General features: G+C 52.1%; 1 protein-coding gene across 1 annotated transcript in view; it reads right to left on the bottom strand.

The window, feature by feature from the left end:
* Nucleotides 1–12,033, bottom strand: part of LOC140421802 (uncharacterized) — a 239,234-nt gene that overhangs the window by 93,724 nt on the left and 133,477 nt on the right. Inside the window, exon 4 of the mRNA XM_072506704.1 lies at nucleotides 3,589–3,770. Within this exon, the coding sequence (XP_072362805.1) occupies nucleotides 3,589–3,770 (182 nt within the window). The remainder of the gene's footprint in view (nucleotides 1–3,588; nucleotides 3,771–12,033) is intronic.

Raw genomic sequence — 12,033 nt, 5'->3', positions numbered from 1 at the left:
GCAGCAGGACGGAGAATCCAGCCCAGGAATACCATTAACCGGCTCCCCGCCATATGAGCCCCCCTTCATTCAATATTCAAATCTTGCCAACGTGATGCCAGGTCAGTGAGATTTACAACAGCCGCAGAAGGACAGAGGCTAGATTTTCCGTTTCAGGGACTATGTCCCCCACGCCGTCATGAAAACTGTGGTCTTTTACGCCAGAAAAACTGGTGTCACAAGGCCACAGATTCACTGACTTGCAGGGGGCTGGCAGGCAGCTGTTGTGGAGCTCACAGCTCCAGCTGCCGATACGGTCCCCTGCATTCCCGGGTCAGGCGGCGCGCAAGAGCACGGTGGCGGCCTCCAGCGGCTGCACCGTGTTCCATGGCGGACTCTGACCGCGGACCTGGACCGCAGAAATAGTGCTCCCAATCGGCCACGCTCCCGACCCGGACCGCCCGCTCAAAACTACCCCAGTCCCAAATGAGGCCCCCTTGCCCTCCGATCATCCCGCCCCCGAATGTGGCGGCCGTGGACGGAGTCCGCAGCCGCCATGCGAGATTCCCGAACGGCTGGGACCACATTAGAAATGCACCATCGGCGATTCAGCCAGTCAGGGGTGGAGAATAGTGGGGCGGGCCTCTGGCAATGACCTCAGCTGGTGGATACTCTGCATGTATCCGCCACCTGAGGCCGCTGGAGGCCGCCGCTGTGCACATGCGCTAGCTCGGAACCGGAAGCGTGGGGGCCTGTATCTGCAGCCAAAGCTGCGTGAAGCTCCCCGGGTCCCTGCCAGCCCCCTGTAGGTAAGTGAATTGCTCTTTATTTTTTTCAGGAAAGTCTGGAGTGAAATGCTGGCATTTTATCCTATCCCGCAGTGTGGATCCCAGCCTTATTCACCTTTGGTTTGGGATCCCTTGACATTCCTGGGCCTATGGTAGGTGTGGTGTCACCAGCGGCTAGCACTAGTGGCCTGAGGGGATGCCTGCTTCTGATTGGCCAGCAGCTCTTGATGGGGTCCACAATCATGGGGATGGCCTAACAGTGGCCACTAAGTACCTGGGGCACTGGATTCCATTGGTCCATCCCCACAGAACTCAAGGAGGTTCTCCGTTGGTTCTCTGACAAATGGGCAAGATCCCCATCAGCCCAACAAAGCTCAGGCCATTTTGAGTGCGATAGAATTAATCAAACACATTAAAAGGACTGCATTACCATAAATATTGGTTGTCAGATTTGAGTGTGCCTACAGTGAGGGTATCACATTGAAGCCTAACCCATCGACATCTCTAGGCTCTCCAGCAGGAATTGGTGCAAGTGGGATGAAGTCCGACTTATTTTTTGTCCTTTCTCACCAGGTTGCTGAGGTTAATTTAAGTATCCCAATTCAGCTGAGATTAACTTATTGAAATCTGTACACTCAGTGTGGATTTTGTGCCAGCACTTTTTAGAACGAAGAAACACTAAACGTGACTCAAGCAGAAGCCCAAAATAGCCCTCTGACTGTACATTCTAATAGTCCCCCATCACCAGCTGCCTTGCCTGGCGTGACATTTCTGATATCACTTCAGGCTCCGCGTGAAGTTATCTCTAACTATATATATCCTGTGCATTTTCAATCCCTTCTTAGTTTAAATGTTGACTGATCCAGCATTAATTAATTTAACTCATGGTGTCTACTTCCCCATGGGAGGTAATCGTCTGATCAGGGTCAGTTGGACTTACAGTCGTAAGATTGAGTGAAAGCGTTTGTGGAAATTCATACAACCTGCCTGAAACTGGTGGGAGATGCACAAAAATATTAAAATTATGGTTGGATTGGCCCACACACAGTTTCCTGCTGATGTTCGTACAAGCAGCTCAGTGTTATTAATGTCCAGAAATTGAGAGCTGACAATCACCAGCTGCATTTGGGCGACAGATGAAAGAGCACAATGAGATCCTGTTTGTCCATCATTTCTGTGTTCATTGACCTACATTGTCTCCCAGTCCTGCAGTAATTGGATTTGAAAATTCTCACATTTGTTTCAAATCCATCCATGACCTCACCCCTTCCCTGCCTGGGAGTTTACAGGACAGTAGTGACCACAGGCAATCCCACCTTGATTGGTTCTGGGTGCCCTGACCCAAGTTTGCATCCATCAAGAAGTAGCCAGGCATCGGGGCTCCTATTCCTTCCAGGCATGGTCACCGTTCACAGCTCTTTATTCCCAGCAGCGCCACCAGGAGTAATGGCCACTGCTGGAACTGAACCTGGCCCAGAGAGGCATCATGGACTCCACTCTCGAACCAAGGTTCGACAAGGAGGGGGAATAATTGAGGACAGGGATTGGTGTTTCCACTGGGGTCACCCTTGCTGCCGGGGGTGCCCTCTGTGGGACACAAGGTGCCTGATCAGGTGATCCCCACTGATCCCACCAGGGATTTTTCATATATGGCAGAGGACCCATTTACTGCTGGTAAAATGCCACCAGAGGCACGATGAAACACTTAAGCGGCCATTAATTAGCTACTCTCCATTCAAATCACCATATTTCATAGATTTCATAAATTTTACAGAGCAGAAGGAGGCCATTCAGCCCATCAAGTCTGCACCGGCTCTTAGAAAGAGCACCCTACCCAAGGTCCACACCCCCACCCTATCCCCATAACCCAGTAACCCCACCCAACACTAAGGACAATTTTGGACACTAAGGGCAATTTATCATGGCCAATCCACCTAACCTGCACATCTTTGGACTGTGGGAGGGAACCGGAGAGGAAACCCACGCACACACGGGGCGGATGTGCAGACTCCGCACAGACAGTGACCCAAGCCGGAATTGAACCTGGGACCCTGGAGCTGTGAAGCAATTGTGCTACCCACAATGCTACCGTGCTTTGCCAATGCTCAATTTTTCACTCTCAGCACTTCTGCACTCTTTGCAATCCTAATCTGCCCTCGGAGCTATGCATAATGACGATAATCTGCCCTCGGAGCTATGCATAATGACGATAATCTGCCCTCGGAGCTATGCATAATGACGATAATTGACTGAAGTCCTGAAAGAAACTCTAAGGCCTAAGAAATCCCATGGCTCTGTCCGGAGCAGCTACAAGGAGCATGCACGCTGGGTTTGTGGGGTCCGTGGGAGCGCTTGAACATAAATGGTGTCAGCAGGCGGCCGCTGGTTAACCCAGCCTCTGGTCTCCAGGTGACGTGGTTGGTGGAGGAGGAAGAAGTCTTAGCCTAGACTCACTGTGTTCCTCCTCAATCATGGCACTCTATGTGCGGGGAGAGCTGAGCCAGATTATATTATTAATTTTTCTCGTATAGAGGAAGTGATTCTCTGGCCTGGAAACCCTCCAATTGAGGCCCATTTGATGAGTCAGTAACAAATATTCATCTCTCACCCTTGCTAAGTATGGCCAGGGAAACCTGGAATTGTACCAGGGGTCTGACAAAACCTCCAAGGGAATTTGAGATTGAGGTGTTGCTACTGTAATGTTACTGTACCGACATAACTTTGGCAGATACAAAGTGGTGCCTGGTATTAAATGGTTAACCAAAAGCCACAGACGATCAGATGGAACTTGAAGGTCACAGCACTATATTTAGAATCTTACCCCATTTCCCTGCCAAGTGGGATCGTCCCAGAGGTACAGACTTGCGAGGAAGCAACATTGGACTCCCACTGACAGATGCCGACGGAAGAATCATTTTGTTTTCGCTGGTGCTCTGCGAGTGGGCCTTTGCAGCTCTGCTGGGCTGCTCTGTCCTTGTAAATGCCTGAGAGCTTTGAAGGTACCTGCTGGTTTGGAAATACATTTATAATTAGGGGAGCAGTATCATGACAGGCTGGACTGTATGCAGGTCGGTGCAGGCTGCTGCACTTACTCTCAGCTAACAGTTACCGACAATCAGGGATAGAGACACGTCCGCCTCCATTAAAACAGGCCCAGCATTGTGTTGCTCAAGCCAGGAATGCCCACCACGGTCCTGAAATTGGCACCTTACACCTCCCTTAAATGCATTTGGCGAGTTGCTGTCGCTGCTCGTGCAGCATAGAGAGCTCACCCACTTCAGGCTACTCACCTGTCCAGATCCTTGCATAGATGCTGGAGAGAGAGGACAGTGGGAAAGGATAGACAGAGGAGCAAGGACAGCATTAGAGGAGAAAGGGAGGAGACACAGAAGAGGGAAGAAACAGGGAGGAGAAAGGAGTGAGGGAACAGAGAGGGCACAGAAAGGAAGGCGGACAATGGGAGGAGGCAAAATCAACAAGGGGCAATTTTTTTTTAAAAAAATATGTTTATTCAAAGTATTTCCAACAAAAATTTTCAACCAATTAAACCCCCCCCCCGTAACAGAAAAGAAAAGAGAAAAGAACAGAACAGAAACATATCAATCAAACATAGAACACAGAACATAGAACAATACAGCGCAGTACAGGCCCTTCGGCCCACGATGTTGCACCGAAACAAAAGCCATCTAACCTACACTATGCCATTATCATCCATATGCTTATCCAATAAACTTTTAAATGCCCTCAATGTTGGCGAGTTCACTACTGTTGCCGGTAGGGCATTCCATGGCCTCACCACTCTTTGCGTAAAGAACCTACCTCTGACCTCTGTCCTATATCTATTACCCCTCAGTTTAAAGCTATGTCCCCTCGTGCCAGCCATTTCCATCCGTGGGAGAAGGCTCTCACTGTCCACCCTATCTAACCCCCTGATCATTTTGTATGCCTCTATTAAGTCTCCTCTTAACCTTCTTCTCTCCAACGAAAACAACCTCAAGTCCATCAGCCTTTCCTCATAAGATTTTCCCTCCATACCAGGCAACATCCTGGTAAATATCCTCTGCACCCGCTCCAAAGCCTCCACGTCCTTCCTATAATGCGGTGACCAGAACTGTACGCAATACTCCAAATGCGGCCGTACCAGAGTTCTGTACAGCTGCAACATGACCTCCTGACTCCGGAACTCAATCCCTCTACCAATAAAGGCCAACACTCCATAGGCCTTCTTCACAACCCTATCAACCTGGGTGGCAACTTTCAGGGATCTATGTTCATGGACACCTAGATCCCTCTGCTCATCCACACTTCCAAGAACTTTACCATTAGCCAAATATTCCGCATTCCTGTTATTCCTTCCAAAGTGAATCACCTCACACTTCTCTACATTAAACTCCATTTGCCACCTCTCAGCCCAGCTCTGCAGCTTATCTATTAGGGCAGCACGGTAGCACAAGTGGATAGCACTGTGGCTTCACAGCGCCAGGGTCCCAGGTTCGATTCCCCGCTGGGTCACTGTCTGTGCGGAGTCTGCACGTTCTCCCCATGTCTGCGTGGGTTTTCTCCGGGTGCTCCGGTTTCCTCCCACAGTCCAAAGATGTGCAGGTTAGGTGGATTGGCCATGATAAATTGCCCTTAGTGTCCAAAAAGGTTAGGAGGGGTTATTGGGTTACGGGGATAGGGCGGAAGTGAGGGCTTAAGTGGGTCGGTGCAGACTCGATGGGCCAAATGGCCTCCTTCTGCACTGTATGATCTATATCTATATCTATATCTATATGTCCCTCTGTAACCTGCTACATCCTTCCTCACTGTCGACAACACCACCGACTTTAGTGTCGTCTGCAAATTTACTCACCCACCCTTCTGCGCCTTCCTCTAGGTCATTGATAAAAATGACAAACAGCAACGGCCCCAGAACAGATCCTTGTGGTACGCCACTTGTAACTGAACTCCATTCTGAACATTTCCCATCAACCACCACCCTCTGTCTCCTTTCAGCTAGCCAATTTCTGATCCACATCTTTAAGTCACCCTCAATCCCCAGCCTCCGTATTTTCTGCAATAGCCTACTGTGGGGAACCTTATCAAACGCTTTACTGAAATCCATATACACCACATCAACTGCTCTACCCTCGTCTACCTGTTCAGTCACCTTCTCAAAGAACTCAATAAGGTTTGTGAGGCATGACCTACCCTTCACAAAGCCATGCTGACTATCCATGATCATATTATTCCTATCTAGATGATTATAAATCTTGCCTCTTATAATCCCCTCCAAGACTTTACCCACTACAGACGTGAGGCTCACCGGTCTATAGTTGCCGGGGTTGTCTCTGCTCCCCTTTTTGAACAAAGGGACCACATTTGCTATCCTCCAGTCCTCTGGCACTATTCCTGTAGCCAATGATGACATAAAAATCAAAGCCAAAGGTCCAGCAATCTCTTCCCTGGCCTCCCAGAGAATCCTAGGATAAATCCCATCAGGCCCCGGGGACTTATCTATTTTCAGCCTGTCCAGAATTGCCAACACCTCTTTCCTACGTACCTCAATGCCATCTATTCTAATAGCCTGGGTCTCAGCATTCTCCTCCACAACATTATCTTTTTCCTGAGTGAATACTGACGAAAAATATTCATTTAGTATCTCGCCTATTTCTTCAGACTCCACACACAACTTCCCATCCCAGTCCTTGACTGGTCCTCCTCTTACCCGAGTCATTCGCTTATTCCTGACATACCTATAGAAAGCTTTTGGGTTTTCCTTGATCCTACCTGCCAAATACTTCTCATGTCCCCTCCTTGCTCGCCTTAGCTCTCTCTTTAGATCCTTCCTCGCTACCTTGTAACTATCCATCACCCCAACTGAAACTTCACACCTCATCTTCACATCGGCCTCCTTCTTCCTCTTAACAAGAGATTCCACTTCTTTGGTAAACCACGGTTCCCTCGCTCTAAGCCTTCCTCCCTGCCTGACCGGTACATACTTATCAAGAACACGCAGTAGCTGATCCTTGAACAAGCTCCACTTATCCAGTGTGCCCAACACTTGCAGTCTACTTCTCCAACCTATCCCCCCCAAGTCACGTCTAATGGCATCATAATTGCCCTTCCCCCAGCTATAACTCTTGCCCTGCGGTGTATACTTATCCCTTTCCATCACTAGCGTAAACGTCACCGAATTGTGGTCACTGTCCCCAAAGTGCTCTCCTACCTCCAAATCCAACACCTGGCCAGGTTCATTACCCAAAACCAAATCCAACGTGGCCTTGCCTCTTGTTGGCCTGTCAACATATTGTGTCAGGAAACCCTCCTGCACACACTGTACAAAAAACGACCCATCTAATGTACTCGAACTATATCTTTTCCAGTCAATATTTGGAAAGTTAAAGTCTCCCATAATAACTACCCTGTTACTTTCGCTCTTATCCAGGATCATCCTCGCCATCCTTTCCTCTACATCCCTAGAACTATTTGGAGGCCTATAGAAAACTCCCAACAGCGTGACCTCTCCTTTCCTGTTTCTAACCTCAGCCCGTACTACCTCGGAAGATGAGTCCCCATCTAGCATCCTCTCCGCCACCGTAATACTGCTCTTGACTAGCAGCGCCACCCCTCCCCCTCTTTTGCCTCCTTCTCGGAGCTTACTAAAACACCTAAACCCCAGAACCTGCAACATCCATTCCTGTCCCTGCTCTATCCATGTCTCCGAAATGGCCACAACATCGAAGTCCCAGGTACCAACCCATGCTGCCAGTTCCCCTACCTTATTTCGTATACTCCTGGCATTGACGTAGACACACTTCAAACCACCTACCTGCACACTGGCCCCCTCCTGCGACGTCAAATCTGTGCTCCTGACCTCTCTTCTCTCACATAATACAGAACTTATACAATGGGTTTCTCCCGCACATATTAACCCTCCCATATGCTTTTTTTTTTTACAAGTACTCCTAGGAAAACCCCCTCCCCCACCCGCCCAAATACCCCACCCCCCCTCCCTTCCTCCCTGGGTTGCTGCTGCTGCTGGCCGACCTCATTCGAATGCTCCGCGAGATAGTCTAGGAACGGTTGCCACCGCCTGAAGAACCCCTGCGCAGACCCTCTCAAGGCAAACTTCATCCTCTCCAGCTTAATGAACCCTGCCATGTCATTTATCCAGGCCTCCACACTGGGGGGCTTCACGTCCTTCCACATGAGCAAGATCCTCCGCCGGGCTACCAGGAACGCAAAGGCCAGAATACCGACCTCTTTCGCCTCCTGCACTCCCGGCTCGTCCGCCACCCCAAATAGTGCCAGCCCCCAACTTGGCTTGACCTGGACTTTCACCACCTTGGACATAGTCTTCGCGAAACCCCTCCAGAACCCATCCAGTGCCGGGCACGACCAGAACATGTGGGCATGATTCGCCGGGCTTCCCGAGCACCTCCCGCATCTGTCCTCCATCCCAAAGAACCTACTCAGCCTCGCCCTTGTCATATGTGCTCTGTGAATAACCTTAAACTGTATCAGGCTAAGCCTGGCACACAAGGAAGAGGAATTAACCCTACTCAGGGCATCAGCCCACAGACCCTCTTCAATCTCCTCCCCCAACTCCTCCTCCCACTTGCCCTTCAGCTCCTCTCCCAAAGCCTCTTCCTCTTCTTTCATCTCCTGATATATCGCCGAAACCTTGCCTTCTCCGACCCATACACCTAAAATCACCCTGTCCTGAATCCCTTGTGCCGGGAGCAGCGGGAGTTCCCTCACCTGTCGCCTCACAAACGCCCTCACCTGCATGTACCTGAACGCACTTCCCGGGGGTAACCCAAACTTCTCCTCCAGCGCCCCTAGGCTCGCAAGCGTCCCGTCAACAGGTCCCCCATCCTTCTGATCCCTGCCCGATGCCAGCTCCGAAACCCCCCATCCATCCTTCCTGGGACGAACCGAGGGTTCTCCCGGATCGGGGACCACACCGAGGCTCCCATCTCACCCCCTGTGTCGTCTCCACTGCCCCCAGATCTTCAGCGATGCCGCCACCACCGGGCTAGTGGTGTACCTTGTCGGCGAGAGCAGCAGCGGTGCTGTCACCAACGCCCTCAGGCTCGTTCCTTTGCAGGACGCCATCTCCAACCTCTTCCATGCCGCCCCCTCTCCCTCTATTACCCACTTACGGATCATCACCACGTTGGGGTCTTGTTTGCCCACACAAAACCCATGATGCTCCGACCTACCCGCTTAAAAAAGGCCTTGGTAATCATAATAGGAAGGCACCGGAACACAAAAATAAACCTCGGGAGGACCATCATTTTAATCGACTGTACCCTGCCCGCTAGCGAGAGTGGCAACACATCCCATCTTTTGAAGTCCTCCTCCATCTGCTCCACCAGCCGCGTCAAATTAAGTTTGTGCAGGACCCCCCCAGCTCCTAGCTACCTGGATCCCCAAGTACCAAAAGCTCCTTTCCGCCCTCCTCAACAGTAGGTCGTCTATCCCTCTTCCCTGGTCCCCTGGATGCACCACAAAGAGCTCACTTTTCCCAACATTGAGCTTATAGCCCGAGAAGTCCCCAAACTCCCTTAGGATCCGCATGACCTCCACCATCCCCTCCACTGGATCTGCCACACACAGCAACAGGTCGTTTGCATTCAGCGACACCCGATGCTCCTCTCCCCCTCGAACCACCCCCCTCCATTTCCTGGACTCCCTTAATGCCATGGCCAGAGGCTCAATTGCTAATGCAAACAACAGGTGGGACAGGGGGCACCCTGTCTCGCCCCTCGATACAGCCGAAAATACTCCGACCTCCGCCGATTCGTAGCCACACTCGCCACCAGGGCTCTATAAAGGAGCTTAACCCAACTGATAAACCCCTCCCCAAACCCAAACCTCCGCAACACTTCCCAGAGATACTCCCACTCCACCCGGTCAAAGGCCTTCTCCGCGTCCATAGCTGCCACAGTCTCCGCCTCTCCCTCCACCGATGGCATCATAATCACGTTTAGGAGCCTCTGCACATTGGTGTTTAGCTGCCTGCCCTTTTCAAATCCCGTCTGGTCCTCATGAATCACCCCAGGGACACAGTCCTCAAATCTCATTGCCAGCACTTTTGACAGCAACTTAGCATCCACATTGAGGAGCGAAATTGGCCTATACGACCAACATTGCAGTGGGTCCTTGTCCCGCTTCAGGATCAGAGAAATCAGCGCCCCGGACATTGTCAGGGCAGGGTCCCCCCCTCCCTTGCCTCACTGAAAGTCCTCACTAGCAACGGGGCTAATAGGTCCGCATACTTCCTGTAAAACACAACCGGGAACCCACCTGGCCCCAGGGCTTTCCCCGCCTGCATGCTCCCCAGTCCTTTAACCAGCTCCTCCAACCCAATTGGCGCCCCCAAACCAGCCACCTCCTGCTCCTCCACCCTCGGGAACCTGAGTTGATCTAGAAATCCTCGCATCCCCTCTTCCCCCACTGGGGGCTGAGATCTGTACAGCTCCTCATAAAAGTCCTTAAATGCCTCATTTACTTTCACCGCACTTCACACCGTAGTTCCCCTGCTATCCTTGACTCCATCTATCTCCCTCTCTGCCATCCTCTTACGGAGCTGATGTGCCAGCATCCGGCTCGCCTTCTCCCCATACTCGTACGTCACCCCCTGTGCTTTCCTCCACTGTGCCTCTGCCTTCCCCATGGTCAACAGGTCGAATTCCGTCTGGAGACTGCGCCACTCCCTAAGTAGTCCCTCCTCGAGGGCCTCTGCATATCTCCTGTCCACCCTTAGGATTTCCCCCACTAACATCTCCCTTTCCCTGCCCTCTCTCTTCTCCCTGTGAGCCCTGATGGAGATTAACTCTCCCCTGAACACTGCCTTCAGCGCCTCCCATACTACCCCCACCTGCACCTCCCCGTTGTCGTTGGCCTCCAAATACCTTTCAATGCACCCCCGCACCCTCCCGCACACCTCCTCATCCGCCAGTAATCCCACATCCAGAAGCCACAGCAGGCGTTGGTCCCTCTCCTCTCATAACTCTAGCTCCACCCAGTGCGGGGCGTGGTCTGAGATGGCTATGGCCGAGTACTCCATTCCCTCCACTTTCGGGATCAGCGCCCTACTCAAAACAAAAAAATCTATCCGGGAGTAGGCTCTGTGTACGTGAGAAAAAAAAGAAAATTCCCTGGCCAAGGGGCTAGCAAATCTCCACGGATCTACTACCCCATCTGGTCCATGAACCCCCTAAGCACCTTGGCCGCAGCCGGCCTCTTCCCCATCTTGGATCTGGAGCGATCTAATGCTGGGTCCAACACAGTGTTGAAATCCCCCCCCCATTATCAAGCTTCCTGCCTCCAGATCCGGAATCCGCCCCAACATGCGCTTCATAAATCCAGCATCATCCCAGTTCAGGGCGTATACGTTTACCAATACCACCCACGCCCCCTGCAACCTACCGCTCACCATCACGTATCGACCTCCATTGTCCACTACAATCTTCTTGGCCTCAAACGACACCCGCTTCCCCACCAGTATTGCCACCCCTCTGTTCTTTGCATCCAGCCCCGAATGGAATACCTGTCCTACCCATCCCTTTCTTAACCTGACCTGGTCTGCCACCTTCAAATGTGTCTCCTGAAGCATGACCATGTCTGCCTTCAGTCCCTTTAAGTGCGCGAACACTCGGGCCCTCTTAACCGGCCCATTCAGGCCCCTCAGTTACCAGCCAGATTGGGGGGCTCCCCCCCCTCCTCCTGCTGACTAGCCATCTCCTTTTCTAGGCCAGTCCCGTGCCCGCGCCTCCCGCACTCTCCAGTCCCCCAGACGGGGGACCCACGTCCCGACCACCTCTTCTGTTTCCAGTTCCCCATCGGCCAATGCAGCAGCAACCCTATTCCCCCCCTCCCCCCACTAGATCCGTATCTAGCTCTTTTGCTCCCCCCATAACACTCCCGTAAGTCAGCTGACTCCTGCTGACCCCGGCCTCCCCCGCTGTCCCATTGACCCCCCCCAGTGTGGAAACCCCCTCCCCCTCCTCCCCAGCAATCAGTGTGCGCTCCTCCACCCCCCCCCCCCCTCAGTCCTTCTCTAGCGCGCGAAAAATCCCGCGCTTTCCTGAGCCGGCCCCGCCCCCTCTGGCGCCGCTCGTGTTGCGGCCTTATCCCAATTCCCCCATCCCCGGGCCTCCCCTCCCTCCAGCACCGGCGCCCACACACTCTCAGTCTCCCCATCAGATCTCTTCCCCCATCCCCATCCATCACCCAACCCGTGGAACATTCCCGAAGCATAGTTCAAACCCTGTAT

Source organism: Scyliorhinus torazame, chromosome 1 (assembly GCF_047496885.1).
Source record: "Scyliorhinus torazame isolate Kashiwa2021f chromosome 1, sScyTor2.1, whole genome shotgun sequence".
NCBI lineage: Eukaryota > Metazoa > Chordata > Chondrichthyes > Carcharhiniformes > Scyliorhinidae > Scyliorhinus > Scyliorhinus torazame.
The sequence above is the reverse complement of the archived record's forward strand: the minus strand, read 5'-3'. Positions and strand labels throughout refer to the sequence as shown.